This window comes from Schistocerca americana, chromosome 5 (assembly GCF_021461395.2).
Source record: "Schistocerca americana isolate TAMUIC-IGC-003095 chromosome 5, iqSchAmer2.1, whole genome shotgun sequence".
NCBI lineage: Eukaryota > Metazoa > Arthropoda > Insecta > Orthoptera > Acrididae > Schistocerca > Schistocerca americana.
Window position 1 is genome coordinate 132,306,726 of NC_060123.1, and position 20,797 is coordinate 132,327,522.

General features: G+C 38.8%; 1 protein-coding gene across 1 annotated transcript in view; it reads left to right on the forward strand.

Annotated features, from left to right (window-relative positions):
* LOC124616722 (piezo-type mechanosensitive ion channel component) overlaps positions 1 to 20,797 on the forward strand; it is a 684,203-nt gene that overhangs the window by 363,665 nt on the left and 299,741 nt on the right. The window contains exons 22-26 of the mRNA XM_047145082.1: positions 6,440 to 6,641; positions 18,402 to 18,497; positions 18,611 to 18,776; positions 19,688 to 20,049; positions 20,187 to 20,340. Coding sequence (XP_047001038.1) covers positions 6,440 to 6,641; positions 18,402 to 18,497; positions 18,611 to 18,776; positions 19,688 to 20,049; positions 20,187 to 20,340 — 980 coding nt within the window. The remainder of the gene's footprint in view (positions 1 to 6,439; positions 6,642 to 18,401; positions 18,498 to 18,610; positions 18,777 to 19,687; positions 20,050 to 20,186; positions 20,341 to 20,797) is intronic.

Sequence of the window (20,797 nt, forward strand, 5' to 3'; positions counted from 1 at the left end):
AGTCATGTTTACACATTGAACAAAGTGTGAGTATGCTGTCGTTTGTAACTGATTTACATTTTTGTCATATAGTTAAATTATTGTCATGCTGTACATAGTTTTCAATGATGAAAATAAAAGGAACGTTCTAAGTCAGGGTGGTAGTTCTCATCTTCATTTGATTTGAGATCTTTGTAAAAGTTGTGGAATGTGGGTGGAACAAGTGGGAGAATATCCGAAAGTTCTTTATTTTTTTCTTTAGAAATTGGTAGTGTGGCATGATAACATTTTCCAGGCTGCATTCGAGCACCCACTTCCTTCTATGAATGAAGCTATGCACACTCATACCAAGCTGTTCACCCGAGATTTATTTCGTCATGAGTTGTATGTGTACAGATCCAGGGAATATGGCAGCCAGTTGAGGCCCATGCCAGTGGCACTTTGGGCCACAGCATATATAGGAAGAAGTTTGTCTTCTAATCAAAACATCTAGGAAAGGGAGCATCCCACCCGTTTCGATCTCCATGGTGAACTTAATATTCTTGTGTCTGGAGTTGAGATGTGTGAGGAAGCCTGCCAGTTTCTCTCTTCCATGTGGCCAGACAGGAGGAGTAGCCATGGCGAGTCCACTCTCACCCGTTGTCGCAAATATGTACGTGGAACATATCGAGAAGGAAGCTCTTGAATCAGCACATCTAAAATCCACCTGTTTCTTTAGATATGTGGATGATGCCTTCCTTATCTGGCTCTACATAAATCAGGGGTTTATCAGATACCTTGCCAATGCTGTAGTGTATACATAGGGCAGACCATTCGTACCATTGAGCGCCGATGCCGAGAACATCAACGGCACACTAGACTGCAAGAGCCCAGTAAGTTGACAAACGCTGAGCATTGCCTGTCAGAACTCCACAGCATAGATTATGACCAAAACAAAGTCCTGACAGACTTCCAAATGCCGGGACTGTGTCATCAAAGAAGCCATAGAGATCAGAGTAAGGAAGCCACAACTAAATCGTGACAGCGGTTACATCCTTAGCAAGGCGTGGGAACCCACGATCACCCAGATTAAGAAGAAAAAGGATATTTCCCAGAGTGTACAGACTTTGTGGGAGGAGGGAAGAATAACGAGAGCGGTGCCAGCAGACCCTCCTGAACGAGAAGACCTAGGATGCAGCGCCGAGACGGTGGGAGAACGGACTCTGTACCTGGACTGCGCACGGGGCGCAGACCACCCTGACTCATAGGAAGCACCTGAGAGAGGAGCGGGAGGGGGATTGTCCCATATATACATGGCGCTGGCCCACCGCCGGTCAGTACATCAGCGCACCTGATGATGGCAACGTGGTCGATTGCCGAAATATTGTGTCCTATGCACACTCATACCAGGCTGTTCACCGGAAATTTATTTCATCATAAAATGTGCCTGGAGAAATTGAAGAATCACAACACATACAAGTCATTTTTCTGAGACTATGTTACAGACAAGGTGTACAGCAATGACCCCAAAACCAGTGCTGAGCTGAAAACAGCCTTTCATGAGGTCATTGACAGCATTGATGTTTCGACACTTTGGTGGGTGACATCTACATCTACATCTACATCTACATCCATACTCCGCAAGCCACCTGACGGTGCGTGCCAGAGGGTACTTTGAGTACCTCTATTGGTTCTCCCTTCTATTCCAGTCTCATATTGTTTGTGGAAAGAAAGACTGTCGGTATGCCTCTGTGTGGGCTCTAATCTCTCTGATTTTACCCTCTTGGTCTCTTCGCGAGATATACGTAGCATGGAGCAATATACTGCTTGACTCCTCGGTGAAGGTATGTTCTTGAAACTTTAACGAAAGCCCGTACCAAGTTACTGAGCATCTCTCCTGCAGAGTCTTTCACTGGAGTTCATGCAGAATTTCGCTATTTGTCTTCACCACATCATTGCCAATGATGCCATGCATATCAGACGTGTAATAACCTATATTCAAATATGTGTAGTGACATTTACATGTTGAACAAAGTGTGTGTATGCTGTCGTTTGTAACTGATTTACATTTTTTTCATATAGTTAAATAATTGTCATCCTGTACATAGTTTTCAATGATGAAAATAAAAGGAACATTCTAAGTAAGGGTGGTGGTTCTCATCTTCAGTTGTTTTGAGATCTTTGTAAAAGTTGTGGAATGTGGGTGGAACAAGTAGGAGAATATCCAGAAGCTCTTTACTTTTTTTCTTTGGAAATTGGTAGTGTGGGATGACAACATTTTCCAGGCTGCATTCGAGCACCCACTTCCTTCTATGAATGAAGCTTATTGACTGAAATCGCTCATCCTCATTGAGACTCTTTTTTAAAAACACTTATCATACTCTTTTTTTAAAAAAACAAACCATTTAACATTTTGCCACTTAAATTTATTTCCCTGTGTATCTTTCTTTCGAAGTTGTAAGGTGTCTTTCAGAACACCATCAGAAACCAAGAAATCAGTATGTGACATTTGTACAACTCCAAATTTACTTTTCTGACCAGCTGAGCCTGCCAATTGACACCAGCCATGCAGATGAGCTAATGGTACTTACAGCAACTTCTTTTGTTTCTTGATCAGGCCATGGTAAACATCACATTCTAATTGACTGTGGCTAGTAACGATGAATTTATGATCAACTACATTCAGATTTGGATTTTCCTGCATGACGAACAAGAACATTGCAATCATGTGAGAGTTTTTATTCTGCCCTCTGCAGGTGTCTGATTATGGCGTCACTTGTTTCACTTCTGAAGGAATTGACATCAGTTCCTTGAAAACACACATTGTAATCTGATTCCCACTGCAAGCGCCCTCTGCTTCATGCCACATGTAGCAAGCTACACTACACTTACTGGTTTCATGTGTGGTCACAGTGGCTGTTTACAAAAAGCAAGTCAAGTATTCAGGAACGGAGTCAGCAGACACTATTTTAAGTCAAAAGTGTAACACAGCATCAAACTGTCTGAGCTGGAATGTTTCTTGTCTTTGCCCGCTTGAAGATACACATTGTCTTTTTCAGTGTGATGAGCAGCTAACTTGGCATCAATTTCTTCCATGGAACCATCTTCCACTGATGCAGATTTCTTTCTAGAACGTAAAATGCCATATTTATGACACATCCATTGTAGGCTCTTTAAATGTAAGTTTCATCTTATGGAACTCTCTCTCTCTCTCTCTCTCTCTCTCTCTCTCTCTCTCTCTCTCTCTCTCTCTCTCTCTCTCTCTCATATTTCTCTGAAAACTGACCTATCCTTGTCATCACAGTAGAGCTTGCACATTGTATGCAAATTCAGATATGATGATAGATGAACTCTATTACTTTCTCTACATGTGCAGTGCAATTTATATTGAGGAAATGATGTAATTTGATTTCTTACTTCTTTTAGTTTCTCAGGAGGGTTTTTGCTACCAGGTGGTATCTTTTTCATTTTGTCTTCACTTAAAGTTCCATATACATTAGCCTGTCGATTGGTAAGCTCAAGTGTGATGAACATCCGGGACTCATCAAGGATATTCGTGAAACATTCTCAGGAAACACGACATTGTTCTCCTGTTACTCAGAAATGAAAAAAATGAGTAACCATATGGCAATTTGCTTTGTCGGGATCCTGGGTCCTTTTCCATGATGTTGCAGGTGCTTTTGAGTCATTGAGTCTGACTACAAAGTTTACTGTTTCGTTTTGATGTCCGAGAGCCTAATATTCATTAAATATTTTTGTCCCAACCGTGTTCAGTTCGTCAATCAATTTGTCTAGTTTTTCTTTACATTTCAAGTGGCGCATTTGTAAAGGTTTTGAAGCTCCAGCTTTAAATTCTTTCCCTTTGACTGTTATATTTTTTTGTCCCATATTCCACTTTTGTTTCCATTCTGCTCTTGCTTCTCAAGAAGAAGTACCTTTCATGGCATTTGATGCAGACTTTTTTTCTGGTTCAGCAATTACATAGCCAATTTCCTGTGCAACACTGTCAATTTTCTTCCTTTTTGAAGTTCTTCCGGCAGTCACTATCTTCCACATATTTGTATCTTCATCCTCTCTTGACTCACTCTCTTCTACATCTGTATCTACATCTATATCTTCATCTACATAGATACTCCGCAAGCCACTGTACAGAGAGTGGCAGAGGGTATTCTGTACCACTACTTGTCATTTCATTTCCTGTTTGATTTGCAAATAGAGTGAGGGGAAAACGACTGTCTGTATGCCTCTGTACGAGCCCAAATTTTTTGTATCTTATCCTCATGGTCCTTACGCGCAGTGTATATTGGGGGAAGTAGAACTATTTGGCAGTCAGCTTCAAATGCCGGTTCTTTAAATTTTCACAATATTTTTTCTCAAAAAGAACATCGCCTTCCCTCCAGGGATTTCCATTTGAGTTTCCGAAGCATCTCCATAACACTTACATGTTGTTCAAACCTATCGGTAACAAATCTAGCAACCTGCCTCCGAATTGTGTCAATGTCTTCCTTTGATATGACCTGGTACGGATCTTAAACACTCGAGCAGTACTCACGAATAGGTCACACCAGGGTTCTATGTGCTGTCTCCTTTACAGGCGAACCACTCATTCTAAAAGTCTCCTGATAAACCAAAGTTGATCATTCACCTTCCCTCTCACAGTTTCCACATGCTCATTCCACCTCATATCACTTTGCAACATTACGCCCAGATATTTAAATAACTTGCCTGTATCAAGCAGGACACTAATAATATTGTATCCAAACATTACATTTTTTCCACATTTAGGGCTAGCTGTCATTCATCACACCAACTGGAAATTTTGTATAAGTCATCTTGTATCTTATTACAGTCACTCATCTTCGACACCTTGCCATGCACCATAGCATCATCAGAAAACAACCACATATCACTGTCCATCCTGTCAGTCAAATCATTTATGTATATAGAGACCAACAGCGGTCCTATCACATTTCCCCGGGGCACGCATAACCATACACTTGTCTCTGATGAACACTCACTGTTAAGGACAACATACTGGGTTCTATTATTTAAGAAGTCTTTGAGCCACTTGTATATCTGTGAACTTATTCCATATGCTAGTATCATTGTTAACAGCTTGCAGTGGGGCACCGTATCAAATGCTTTCTGGAAATCTAGAAACATGGAAGTGGAAATATGGAATCTGCCTGTTGCCTTTCATCCATAGTTCTTTGTAAGTCATGTGAGAAAACAGCAACTTGAGTTTCACCCAAACGATGCTTTCTAAAACAATGCCGATTCATGCAAATAAGCTTCTCAGTCTGAAGAAAGTTTATTATATTCAAACTGAGAATATGTTCAAGGATTCTGCAGCAAATAGAAGTTATGGATATTGGTCTGTAATTTTATGAGTCTGTTCTTTTACCTTTTTTATATACTGGAGTCACCCACACTTTTTTATGGTCACTTGGGACTTTGCACTGGCTGAGAGATTCACGATAAATGCAAGCTAGGTAAGGGGCTAATGCTGCAGAGTACCCTTTATAAAATGGAACTGGGATTCCATGCAGACCTGGTGATTTATTTGCTTTAAAATCCAGAACATAGTCTTCATCAGTATTGTAATCAACAGATATATCAAACAGAGGATCACTACAGTTGCCTATTACATCCACAGTATCCTGGATTATTCCTAACTGCTCCTTATGTAGCTCAGATGACACATGTGAGAATGTATCTTCCTGTTTTTCCAGGTTAACTACCGTATTTCTCCTACTGCTTTCGTTAAGAGCTGAAATACACGGGAACAGGTTCTAAGTAACAGGAAATTTTGATCTTGAAGTAGCTACTTATGATAATATTCTTTCCTGTATTCGCTACTGAACATTATCAAGAGCACTTAACTGTTTCACCATTTTTGTCCTGTGTTAAAGATTTCTTTGCATGTTCTAATATTCTTAATGATGTAGTAGACATCTTCAAAAGTGTACTGTTCTTATGTTACTATTATCCTATTTTATTTATGTGACAGAACAACCACAAACCACTGTATTATACATTTTTAGTACTGAGAATTAATCTGTTTTTGTAAGCAAACCAAATGTTTACAACTTCAAATAGTGCTCACAGAGGTAACAATAAATCATAGATATTCTATAATGGTAGCACACATTGTACCAAAGACATTAAGTCATCACCTGCATCATTTTCCTTGACCAGGTCAAGTATATAACGAGACTTTTACTTCATTGGACTGCAGCACTAATAGTACAAATTGACTTATACTGTTTTCCAAGATAGATATCAACATGTTTACTTGTAGTATTACAACTAAATGACTTATAGGATATTGTATCCAGTTCTGACTCAAACTACTTCTGCCAAAAGATTGAAATCCCCTCCAGGACTCCAACTTCTTTTGACCATATTCTGACTTATACTTTTTTTTCCTGGCAGCCTAGAATTAATGGTCTGTCATTTTGATGGCGGCGGCTTGTTTCAGGCTTGTCTCATGGCTACTGTGGGGCTCATTGGAACACGTCTGGATTTTTATGCAGTTTTGTATTCCTTCTGGCTGTGCCTCTTGTTTGCAATGAGAAGAGAAACTGCAGCCAGAATCTGGATATTCTATCAAATTTTTATAGCTGTACTCTTACCTGTTCAGTATGCGCTAGCAGTTGGTTTGCCACCTGGACTGTGCCTGTGTAAGTGCACTTATAAATTAATGTTAACTAAAAGTTGACCTATAAATAAAGAAAATTGAGATGAGTTAGTGATAAATTTCCTATTTTACTATAGTTGTAATTTGTTTCTATTTTAATATGTATTACCTGTGAGGAACAACTTCTTGAGCTCCCTATATCTTTAAGACAGTGAAAGCTGACAATTTTCAGTTAATACTTTAAAAAAATTTCTTTTTGTGTTTTTTGTCACAATATATTACTGTAGTACAAAAATACATTCAGTCTTCTACTTGTCTCTTCTTCGTAGGTTGTGTCATGTTAATTTCTTTCTTAATAAACAAACAGTATTTTCTTTGAACAATGATGTTCACCAGGGGTCAGTAGCACAACCCACACTGGAAGAAGTTAAGGTTAGTATTGAGACTCTTAAAAACAATAGAGCTCAGGGAGAAAACAATATTACAGCAGAAATGGTAAAACATGGAGGAGAAAAACTAGCAAGTGTTTTGCATGAGATTACAGTGGAAATATGGCGGAAAGAAAATATGCCAAAACAGTGAAGTACAGCAGTGGAGCACTGCAATTCTTCTATAATTCCGGCAGTCAGGTTTGTCATGTTTCTTATGTATGGGTCAAGAAACATGACAGTCCTGACTGCGGGAATTATAGAAGAATTGCAGTGCTCTGTGTAGTATGTAAAGTATTGGGAAAAACCATGGCTGGGTGGTTAAGAACATAAATAGAAGTATCTAGGAGACTACCAGTGTGGTTGCAGAACTAATAGATCCATTACAGATCAGATTTTCACTATCAGACAGATCCTTGAAAAATGTTATGAGTAAAACATCGATGTTTGCCACCTGTTCATTGATTTCAAACAAGCTTATGATAGTATCAGAAGGGATCAACTTTGGAAGGCAATGCAAGAGGCAGGAGTCCCTAACAAACTGATAAGATTGGTTCAAATGACTTTGAGAAGAACAATACGCAAAGTAAAGATCGAGGGCACTTTATCAAAGGCATTTGAAGTTAACCATGGACAGCGGCAGGGTGATGTGCTCTCCACTGTTCTATTTAATGTCGCCTTCGAGAGAGTAATGCGAAAGACACAAAGCAACAACCCTGGGGGAACACTATGTAATAGAATGACTCAGGAGCTTGCATATGCAGATGATATTGATTTGTTATCCAGGAGGAAACAGGATCTGGAAGAAAACCTTGAAAAATTAGGAAGATATGGTGCAGAAATGGGGCTGACCATTAATCAATCAAAGACCAAGTATGTGTTAACATCTAGGAAAAGATATAGTGAAGGAGAAAGAAGCATGACTTTGAACGGAAAAGAATATGAATGCTGTGAGAGCTTCAAATACTTGGGTGTCTGGTAACTAAGAATAATGATATGAGAGATGAAATACATGAAAGGATTGCAGCTGGTAACAGGAGCTACTTTGCACTGGTTAAAGTGTTTAAAGCAAGAAGCTTTAGTAGGAATCTGAAACTGTCTGTGTATCATACAGTAGTTAGACCTGTGGTGATGTGTGGTTTGGAAACCTGGACTATGACACAAAATGATGAGGAGTTGTTGCTGAGATGGGAAAGGAAGATACTTAGGAAAATCTACAGGCCAGTGAATGGTAAGGGTTTTTGGAGAATCATAAATAATGAGATCAGAGAGTTGTACAACAAACCGGATATCGTGACAGAAATAAAGAGTAAGAGACTACGTTGTTTGGGACACGTAGAAAGAATGGTGGAGAACAGCACAGTCAAGAAAGTTTTCAAAGGAAAACCCGGTGGATGTCGTATAAGGGGCAGACCAAGGACCAGATGGCTAGACAATGTGGAGGACTTGAGAAGGATGGGAATTAGAAGATGGAGAGCCAAGGCAGCCAGCACAGAAGAGTGGGCAGAGATTGTCCAGGAGGCCAAGGCCCTACAAGGGCTGTAGTGTCAAGGAGTAGTAGTAGTAATTATTAATGCCAGCTCATCAAAATTTAAAGAATTGCTTCTTCTTTATTACCGTTCCAAACTAAAAATCAATTAATTTTGTAATTTATTGAATCTGATAGAAAATGTATTGAATCTGATAGAAAATTCATTGTATCTGATAGAAAATTCAAATGATATGAGCCACATCTAGATGATTATGAATATGCTATTATGTTAACTCTTTCCAGACTCAGGTTACAAGATTAATGTCATTCACTTACATTAAAGGCTTTTTATAATTCTACTTTTGACTGTGTTGGAGAGCCTGTCACATGCCAGGACCACTGTCCTGAACTATGGTGTGACATTTCAAACACCATACTACTGGTACTTTCTCAGTTGTGTGCCATTGGTAAACTACACCCGTGCTCTGTAGTAGTCATTGAACTCGTGACTAGATGAAATTTTCTTAAATCTTGATTTGACACCAATATCTACTAAGGTAGTATTCTGGGAACTGGGAGCTACAGTTAGAATTTATTATACATTTTCTATACATCAAACAAGAGATTAGTCATTAATATGTGTCCTTATTTTAGGCTAGTATCCAGTTCAGGCTCTCACATTCAACCAACTAAACAAAATGCTGTTACAAAAAGATTCATTATATATTGACGTTATTGCAATGTATTATGTTAGAACCACTGCTATTCCTTGGAGCTATCTACAGCACAGCAGTCTCTTTGCTGCACTTGCAATATTGTCACGTGCAGTGATACAGGTCTTGTTGCCACATGAAGCAATAATGACTACCTGAGGCACACAAGTAGAATAACCACAACAGAATATGACCCATAATAAGCTTTCATACATAAGAAAGATAGTTCTAACCCTCCAAATGACCTTTCTTCTCAACTTTACCAAAATGTACAGTTTTATACACTTCATTTATACATCAAGCTAATACAGGTTATTCCTATTAATCAAAAGGTTTCCTTTTTTGGAATTATTACCAATAAAATAGTGGAATATCTCATATCCTCTCATGTGCTGTGCCATATAAATGAAACAGCATCAGGCTATGTAACCATATTTATTAAATAATAAATTAATATAAAGATAACTTCAGGTACTTACATTGCAACTGTTGAATTGTTGTCCAGTATTTCTTTTTTCTTTGTGACTATTCAGTACACTAGTATGGATTGCACTTTATTTCTCCTATTTTATCCAAATCAAGTAAGTCTGTATGTTTTATGTACAAAAAATATCTCTGTATAAGTCCATTTATTATCAAAACATGTTGCAAAATGGACCAGATAGGTGATTAAGAAAACACACAAAACAGGTAGCTCATTTGCCACCATGAAATATAACAATGCCATGTAATATCTGATAATACTCTGATTGAATTCATCTTTGAGAGATTTGTAATAGTTGTTAAAGTGTTCCGTGCAAGTCACAAAATATCTGCATTTAAGACTAGTACAGTGAATCAAAATATATTCTTCCAAGCTTATTATGGTACTGACTCATACCCATTGTAGTTGCCAACTAAAAGTTACACTACTAGAGTCAGAAACCTTCTAGGGCTCACTACCTTCAGCTTGATTTTCAAAAAGAAGCTGAAGAAAAGAAAACTTGAGACTACAGTACTAAAATCATACACTCGATCATTCAAAGGGTTCAAAGATTATTGCTCCTTTCTATGACATGGGAATGATTTTTACTTAACACCTAAGTACTGAACATTTGAGTCTTTTAGCTGTCGTTTGTACTTTAGTTATCATTGTTGCTGCATCTTCTCTGGCATTATGTCACCTTATTGGAGGATCCTGTATGCCCACATGGTACCTCCTCTGCTGGTTGACATCAAACATCTTGCTGCATCAGTAACCTTCCCATCATCCAAGCACTGCTTTATGCAGAGTGCCACCATCTTCGGGCCAAACAGATGGAAGTGTAGGGTGGATGAGGAAGAACAGTCCATTGAAGTTTTATGAGCTCTTCTTGGGTGCACAGACTTTTGTGAGGCCTGGGATTGTCATGGATGAGTAGTAGTTCAATTGTATTTTGATGGTTATGGACATGCCAAAGTTGCTTCTTCAGTTTTCTGAGGGTAGCACAGTACACTTCAGAGTTGATGAATGGACAATGGGGCATGATATTAAACAGAATAACCTCTTCAGAGTCCCAGAGGATGTTGCTAAGACCTTGCCAACTGAGGGTGTGGCACTGAACTACTACTTCGAGGGGAATGATGAACCCATGTTTCATCGCCTGTGACAATGTTCGACAAAAATTTGTCACAAAGGCCTTGTAATGCACAAGCAGTTCTGCGCATGTGGTCCATCGTTGCCATTTATGGGTTTCCATTCGGTGGCAAGGAATCCAGTAGGCACACATCTTTGAGTACCCCAATTGGTGGAAGAGGTTGTCAACGCTACCAGCAGAGATGGCAAGTTGAACAGTAAGATGTTTGGTAGTGAGCCGTCGATTACCTTGAATGAGTGTGTCCGTACGTTCCAACACTGCAGAAGTTACAGCTGTGTGTGGCCAGCTGTCCAGCTGGCACATGGGAGATCAGACAAGTTTGTACAATCTTGTTGCAGTGATGACACAGGCCTCTCCCAATGACTTGCCATGCTTTTGTTCTCAGCAAGGTCTCCTTAGACATTCTGCAAGCACCTATGAGAATATGCGATGCTCTGGTTTTCCACCAAAAGAAACTTGTGAGTGCTCTGTACTTGGAACTAACCTCTGTTACAGACGCCAATTTGAAGGGTACATATAATGCCATCACCTGTCTGAACTTCATGAAAGTATAGGGGAAAAAGCAAGAATATTCCATGATGTTCCACAACAAATTCCACGTTTTTTCAGCCAAAACTGGCATTGAAAAAAAATGTGTTGCATTACTTATTGAATGCCCCTCATACACGCAGTGACCATAAGTCCTTGTGCGGTAGTGAAGCAAACCATCATTTCTACTTCCAACACTTTGTTCTTGAGTCAGCCATCCCATCTTTTTTCCTACGTTTCATTACTTATATGCCATTGCTTCCTAATGTTCTTCTCTCTCTCTCTCTCTCTCTCTCTCTCTCTCTCTCTCTCTCTCTCTCTCTCTCCCCCCCCCTTCAGCTGTCTCTTCATTTACCTTCATTGATGCCCCCTCCCTCTTTTTTAAAAATAGTCAGCAGTCTTCTCACTGGTCTGGTGCAGCTTGCCACAAATTCATCTCCTGCACTCACTTCTAGTCACTCTGATGAAGAAAGAAAATCCCTCTATGAATGCCTAAAAGAAATGCTTGAAAAAGGGAGAGACTGTTTTTATAAAATTGTGATTGGTGAAATAATGCCCAAATTGGAACTTGAGGCCCCATTTCAGGGCCTTGTCCACAAAATCTGTTGGGGAAAAATGTTAAAACTTGTCTTGGAAATTGGGGAAATATCAGGGAATTTCACGTGGGGAAACTTGTGAGAAAAGTGGAACAGAAGAGCATTGAAGCATTAGAGATGAATGTGGAAAACCAGGTGGACTGATATGATAAGGAATGAAGAGGTACTCTGTACTCTGTAGAATCGTTGAAGGAAGGGACATATGGAAAACACTGATAAGACGAAGAGACAAGACAATAGGACATACGTTAAAGCATCAGGAAAGCTGTAGGGGAAGACAGACATTTGAATACATCCAACAAATAACTGAGGAGATAGGTGCAAGTGCTCTCTGGAATCAGGGACATTTTGATTAGTAGGCAAATACACTACCCCTAGACCGTCGGTGTTTACACATAGGGTATGCAGCAGTAAAATATAAAGACTGTCTAATTACAGTCAGTGGCTGTTCAAAAAGTATCTAACCGTAATTTTTATTGTTGAAACCTTCAGTGTATTGGAGTGCACACATTTTCAATCTGATGGATTTGATGAATGTTTAGGGATGAAGCAGTGGGTACCATACAGATAAAGGAGATATACAAAAGCTTCAGAGATGGCCGTTCATCAGCGAAGAGTGAAGCACATTCAGGTAGACCCTCAATATCTACAGTGAAGCACATTCAGATAGGCCCTCAATATCTACAAATGAGGTTGTTATTGATCAAGTAAGGACCCTGGTAATGCAAGATAGTCAAATCACAATCATAAAACTTGCAGACAAGGTCAAAATAAGTATTGGGCCCATTCATTCCATTTTTACAGAACAGTTGGACCTCAGGAAGACGTTAACAAAATTTATGCCAAAGTTCTTAACAGCTGAGCAGAAGCAACTTCATTCAGAGATCACACAGGAATTGCTGGATACTATGAACAGTAATCCCAACTTTGTTAACACAGTGATCACTGGTGAAGAGTCCCTGGGTTTATGTTTATGACCTAGAGACAAAGTTCCAGTCATCACAGTAGAAGCATCCATTATCACCGAGACACAAAAAAGTGAGGCAAGTCTGCAGCAATGTGAGTCATGATGACCCTCTGTTTTGAATCCAGTGGTGGGGTCCATCACAAGTATGCCCCAAAAGGTACTAATATCAACAAGAGGTTCTGGTTGCCTTTGTAAAGCAGTGAGACATAAATGGCCAGATTTATAGTTCCTGGACAGTTGGCCTTCATCCCCCCCCCCCCCCCCCCCCCAAACACAACAAGGCTGTGGCCTGTCAGCCACCTTCTTCCCCTTACATAGCACCGAGTGACTTCTGAACTAAACTCTGAAGAACCAGATCTCATAACAAAGAAGACATTATGCATAATTAGACAAAGCAGCTGCGCCTCATACCAAAAGAAGCTTTCCATTGATGCTTCCAGCATTGGAAGCAGCATTGAGAGAGGCATGTAGAAGTTAGGGAACTACTGCATCTGACTAAAGATTGATTTTATAAATAGAACTTGGGTACATACTGAACAGCCCTTATACATGTAACAGAGGATCTTATAGCCTAATCCTGACGTGATTAATAAATTCACAATAAGTAAGTAAATTTATCATCTAACAGACTATATTGTGTAACACTTCAGGCAAAAGCATCCAGTTCATCTACAACCTACAGTGAAGGTTAGTACAAAAATTTCCAGTATAGTAAAGTATTTATCTTCTCCATATTTCTTGATTTCTTCTTTCATACTCTTTCTCAGAGCCTTGCACATTTCTGTATATGATATCTTTGCCTCTACTCTAATTTTTCTTCTTTTGTCAATCAAACTTATTTTATTTGTCTGCTCTATTTGGTTGGTTTTGAGATTTACTCGAGCCATCCACTTCTTCAACCATTGTGACTAGTACCTTTGTACTTTTAATTTTCTCTCAATTTTTCCTTGAAATTCCTCTTTCCTTTCTTCAAGATTTCTGATACATAAAATTTTTCTTTCCCATTTAATTGGTTTTGGTCTTCCATGTTTCATCATGTTTTGTATTCACTTCAAACCTTCCTCGGATTAATCAAGGATCACTGTGTGTAGTGAACCTGTTTGGCACCATTTTGGGGCCTTGATATTCCAGTTTGGGCATTAAAGTCACCAACCAAAATTTTATAAAAACAGCCTATCCCTTTTTCATGTGTTTCTTGTAGGCATTCATAGAAGAGTGACTAGAAGTAGGTGCATATGCTTGAATTATTTGTATTTTATATTTTTTTCTGGCATATTTATTACCAAACGTGCAATTTTACATGATGTTCCTTATAATACTGCTATCTTGTTTACAATGATTTTGTTTATTAAAATTCTGACTCAATTTAGTTTTCCGTGAGGTTCAAAACAGTCATAGAAGAGATTTTCTGAATTTAACCAAGGCAATTTTCACTTTTACTGTGTACCTCATTTAAGACAAAAATGTTCTGGTTGATTTTGTCTAATTCCTTTTCTCCACTATGTGATCAAAAGTGTGTGGACACCTGACTGAAAATGACTTACAAAGTTCATGGCACCCTCTATCGGTAATACTGGAATTCAGTATAGTGTTGGCCCACCCTTAGCCTTAATGACAGCTTCCACCCTCGCAGGGATACATTCAATCAGATGCTGGAAGGTTTCTTGGGGAATGGCAGTCCATTCTTCACAGAGTGCTGGACTGAGGAGAGGTATCAATGTCAGTTGCTGAGGCCTGGCACGGAGCCAACGTTCAAAAACCTTCCAAAGGTGTTTATGGGATTCAGGTCAGGCCGCTGTGCAGGCCAGTCCATTGCAGGGATGTTATTGTCTTGTAACCACTCCGCCACTGGCCGTGCACTATGAACTGGTGCTCGATCATGTTGAAGGTGCAATCTCCATCCCCGAATTTCTCTTCAACAGTGGGAAGCAAGAAGGTGCTTAAAACATCAATGTAGGCCTGTGCTGTGATAGTGCCATGCAAAACAAGGGGTGCAAGCCCTCTCCATAAAAAACACGACCACACCATAACACCACCGCCTCCAAATTTTACTGTTGGCACTACACACGCTGGCAGATGACATTCACCAGGCATTTGCCATACCCACACCCTTCCATTGGATCGCCACATTATGTACCATGATTCATCACTCCATACAACGTTTTTCCATTGTTCACTCTTTCAATGTTTATGCTCCTTACACCGAGCAAGGTGTCATTTGGCATTTTCTGGTGTCATGTGTGGCTTATGAGCAGCCGCTCGACCATGAAATCCAAGTTTTTTCACCTCCCTGCTAACTATCGTAGTACTTGCAGTGAATCCTTATGCAGTTTGGAATTCCTGTGTGATGGTCTGGATGGATGTCTGCCTATTACAGATTATGATCCTCTTCAACTGTCGGTGGTCTCTGTCAGTCATCAGACGAGGACGGCCTGTACACTTTGTGCTGTGTGTGCCCCTTCACTTTTCCACTTCACTATCACATCAGAAACAGTGGACCTAGGGATGTTTAGGGGTGTGGAAATCTCGTGTACAGACGTATGTCACAATTGACACTCAATCACCTGACCATGTCCGAAGTCCGTGAGTTCTGCGGAGTGCCCCATTCTGCTCTCTCACGATGTCTAATGACTATTGAGGTTGCTGATATGAAGTACCTGGCAGCGCAATGCCCCTAATATGAAAAATGTATGTTTTTGGGGGTGTCTGGATGCTTTTGAGCACATAGTGTATTTGTGTCAACCTCCATCTTCCACCAGCAACTGACAATTGTAGGTACAAATTTGAAAGCATTGCTTTCCTTATTTCATAGACATGGAGTTCTGTGACATTAAAGCAGCTCCCAAGCGGAAATGCAAATGTGTTGCTGATTTAACTCAAGAAATTTTACCTTAATATCATAGATAATGATTCAAAGCTGAGGAGCATAATCACCATCCTTGCTATAGAATGGATTGATGATCTAATTTTCCAAGCCACCCCTAATACCAAGTACAGACTTCTTTGACTGGTTGCTCCACTGGAGTACGGATGCTGCCCATGTTGATAGCATTGGTCTACCCTGGACATTTCACTTCCTAATTTCCACCAATATCTGGGAGGCTTTCCCTGATCTGCGACCTGGCTAGGTGCCTTAAAGGGGAATAGCAGTCCTGCAGGGCTTAAATTAGGTATAGTGGACATAAATGCTAGTATTTTTTGATTCATCTAAGCCTTTTCCTGATGGGACTCAGTAATATGTTGTTCTATCTTACTGGCCTACAGGTCTATGTTCTTATTTATTGTATCCAATTTGAAAATCAAGTCAGTAGTTGTCCTATTCCACATTGGCCTTAGTTGTAATCAATTTGACATTTGTATCAGCAAGAACTTTTTCAAACTTTGAATATAAAAGTCAACACTGGTTTGTTCTATCTCTACTTTCGGATCAGTACTTAACTGTCTCACTTTAGGATTTAGGTCAGAAATAGTCCATAAAACCTCCTTCATATTTCTTGTCGATACTGACATGCAGTTCAAATAATAATATGTGTACAGTACTTCCCCTGTTAGAAATTTATTGACAATTCCCTAGAAAATCACTACTTGAATTAAATTTCATTGTCTGACACCAGCAAAGTTTCACACAGTGCATGGAAAAAAGGATATAAAAATGTTTTGGTGTATATGCAGCTCACCTCAATATTCTGAACTTTATGCCTTATCATGATATGTACTGCTTTACATGCCCGTCACTATCAGTGAAGCCATGAAGTAATTGCAGAGTTGTCTCTTGAGCTGGAAATTGCTGCTTCATCACTGATTGTGTAATGCACTCACTTTCTGCCACAGCAGTACGTCAGTCTTATACCATCCCATCATCATTTAAAAATCTTTTTTGTTGGATACAATACTATGGCCTTTAATAGCGAGTCATCAGCAACAAATTTCTTTGTGGCAACTCTCTCTAGAACTTAGGTTGCACAGTTTCTTTCCTTTATTCGTTATTATTCAGTTTCTGGTAGTAACACAACAGTTTTACAATAATTCTTCATGGGAAAAAAGGTTTTTCTGCTTAAGTACTTTTTTCCAGTACTTTCCATTATTAGATTTGTGCAATTTTCTTCACTTGTTCTTTGTGTGTGTAATTTCAGTTGAGTTAACAGGTTGTGTGTTCCTTTTAAGAAACACGCATTAACACCATTTTGGTTCAGCATACTGAATCAGATTGAATAACAAAGCTCACTTCAACATTTCTAGTTAACTGACTTCTATTGTTAGTAAATCTATTTTGGAACCATACACATCTCTAATGCACGCCAGCAATCCATGGAATGTTCATTTCCATGACAGAGCAGGTCTTCTTCTTCTCGCAAAGTCACTGCGATCATCGTTCTGTGTTGAGGATGCACATTGTCCCTAGATATAGCTGCTCAACCTATTCGCGATAAAAATAGTTTCCCCTACCAATATCTGTATCTTTAAATTCGATATCTTATTTTATAAATTTTGGTTGTGACTGTTCTTCATTGGTAAGAAGCCATAAGGATACGCAACATTCAATTGGAGTGGGGTGTATCACCACAGGGAATTTAGGTGTAACACTCTTGAAGCCTTCTTGGAAGCATTAAATCACTTGAATATTTAATACAAAAGGCTTATGAGGACAAAGTGGTTCTCTATTTGGTGAACTTTTGTAAGGTAGACAATAATTATGATTCTTAGACGTTAGAGAACAAGCTAAGTATATTTCAGCAATCTTTGGGATATCTTCTGGCTTTTGGTAACGGCAAACTGGGAATTGTCCCCCCCTCACCCCCCCCCCCTCTCTCTCTCTCTCTCTCTCTCTCTCTCTCTCTCTCTCTCTCTCTCTCTCTCTCTGTCTCTCTCTTTTATATCATAATATCAAGAGAGTCAAGAGAGAAGTAAAGTCCAATTACAGCCTGTGGGCTCAAATCCAGAAATATCACAGTTGAATAATACTGAAAAATAGTAACAGATAATAATAAAAAGAATCAGAAAAATAGAAGTATATAAAAACTGTCCAAATAAAAAAGCAATGAAGATCAGAAGGAGAAGTCAGAAAAGGTAAAAAGGATAGAGTGGGGTGAGGGTTAAAACAGCTAGGTGGGTGGATTATAGTGAGCCTAGGTAATGCAGCATCATACCACATTTAAACTTAACACAAACTTTAGTGAAAAAACTATGGGAGGCTTTGCTTTCTAGAAAGTATTTGTGTATTACTAGTTTACTATGTTCACTGTGGCTATCAGTGTATATCACAATATGTAAAATGACCACATGATCACCTCAAAATGGCCTTGCAGTTCAAATTTCAATCTAATTGATTGAAAATAAAGCCAAAAAAGGCAAAATCATTGCTCATCAAAATATATTAGTCAACAGTGGCAACAACACAAAAAAGATAATTGCTGTTGTATTTGTTTAGCCTTAATTTTTATATTAGTAAAATGATAGCAATTACATTTTTTAAATTTCTTTAAGCATATCCGTGGTACAATTCTGTGTTGCTGAGAAGATTACAGGATTGGATGTTCCTCCCGGATCCACTCCACAGCCCTCCAGCATACAAACTTGTCTGTAAGTTTTATTCATATCATGTGCGTTTTTGCTTTCTTGTGGTCTTAAAATATGATTTAGAAGGAGGCAATGTGTTCTACAGTTTTAAAAAAAAATTTTTTTTTTTAACACAGGTGATTTTGTATTATTGATGTTGGTATGTCGCCAGAGTGTTGTTTTCCACATTGAAAGGCAAAACACTGATGTGGAATTCCCGGGTGGTACCAACAAAGATATAACCACAGAAATTGAAGACCCAAATTTTGTAAATCCAGTGCCTGATCACATTTCATATGCACGGTAAGTATGACTATTTTTTCTGTGGATGTTACTGTATAGTAGCAGAAAGTGGCATTGAACCGTTTCAGTTTATACATTTGCTGAACTTAATAACTGAAAACAATTAATTTTGAAAATAATTGGTAACAAGAGTTACTGAATCTTAATTAGATTTGCAATGAGAGAGAAATATTTAGAAAAAGAATCTTCAGATTGATAAAATGTTGTGTGGTTAGTTTCAAAATTCCAGGCTGTTATCCAATTAATTTCATTGAACATCAACATATGAAGTGTTTGAGATTCATGTCTTATTGTAAATGCCACAGAAGAGATGTAAACATGTATTGGCTCCTCTGGTCTCTAGCTGAGATTCATGTCCTAGGGTACTGATTGCTTACATAATTACTTATTTTATATATAGCTGAACTTCTCACATTTGCTGTTAAAATGGCCTACAAATAATTGTAATGGTAATGATTACAATGTAAGGAAAAGGATGGATTGCTACTGATTGTAAAGATGACACAATGCAGACAGCTACAGTGAAATGACTGTTACATACTGAGCATTCTGATCACAGCAGCTGCAGGTAGCAGTGATGTGTGCATGAGGTGTGCCTGTGTGCATTCCCATGCTTGTATGCACATGTGGGCATGCAGATGTGTGTGTGTGTGTGTGTGTGTGTGTGTGTGTGTGTGTGTGTGTGTGTGTCCGCACCTGTGGTTGCGCATGTGTGCACATGTACTTTTCTGGATAAGGCTTTAACTGATAGCTCAAATGTGTAGCAGTCACTGTCATCTTTATGGTGAGTAACAATTTATCCTTTTCATAATATTATTGATATTCCAACCTGGACTTTCCATTATTTGAAATATTATTGTGTGTGTGTGTGTTTGTTCAGATTGTGAAATGAGTTTTTCATTTCTACGCAGGTCCTGGTTGGATATATTGAAACGAGGAGTCTTGCGTGGATTCCTGTGGACATCCTTAGCTGTTGTTTTCCTCACTGGCACAAATAGGGTTAATGTCTTCTCTCTTGGTTACTTGTGTGGTTCGTTCATTTTCTTGTGGCAGGGAGAAGATTTTTACTTAAGGCCAATCAAGATGGTGGTGAGATGGTGGAATACTTTACTTGGCTATAATGTGGCTGTGATAGTCATCAAAGCTATTCTTCAGATACCTGGATGCATTTTTGCTGAATATTTTCAAACTAATGCTTGCTGGGCTGTGCAGTTGTTCAGTATAGGTTGTATAAAAAGATTTGGCAACTCTCTCGAGACCAGTGGCCTGACTGGTAAGTCAGTTTCTTTCTCTTTCATGAGTTGTAAAATGAAGACAGTTTTAGTAGAGGTTATGGTTCTTGCTATAAGCTGTAATGGGGATAAAAGTAACGTTAACAATGAGAAACAAAGCTGTCTTATTTATTTTCAGATGCTCCAGAATGTCATGTGCCAAAAGAAGACATTGGCATTGCGTGGGATGGTGTTTGCTTTGGATTTCTTATCTTGATGAGACGGATATTTTGTAGCTATTACTTTGTTCATCTTGTCAATGAAACAAAGGCAATGACAGTCCTTGCTTCCAGGTTAGTAAATTAGAGAAGTATTTAAAGTGGAATCTGATCTAAATGCTTCTCCTGTAAATGATACACAAGATGTTGATAAAGAACATGCCTTGTTTCACTTGTGTTTTAATATCTCCTTGTTCAATCACTGCAAGTTCATTTAAAATGTATTTTAGGTGTTGTAAATGAAATGTCCTGTTCAATAATGCTATACTGAAATTTACAACTGCTACTTCAGCTGCATCTTATAGGAATAGATGCTTATTTCCAACACTAGATTGTAAAGAAACTCCAGATGGTTTACTTTTGGACTACCCTGTGTGAAAAAGTTTTTTGTTGAGTTGCTTAACTGTTAAGTACTTCATATTACCTAATGTACCATACTACAGGGAAATGTAAGAGCCCAAGGATATTATGTTTTTAGTTCACAGCTTCTTTAAAAACTACAAAAGTCTATTAAGCTGACTTTGTGACAGAT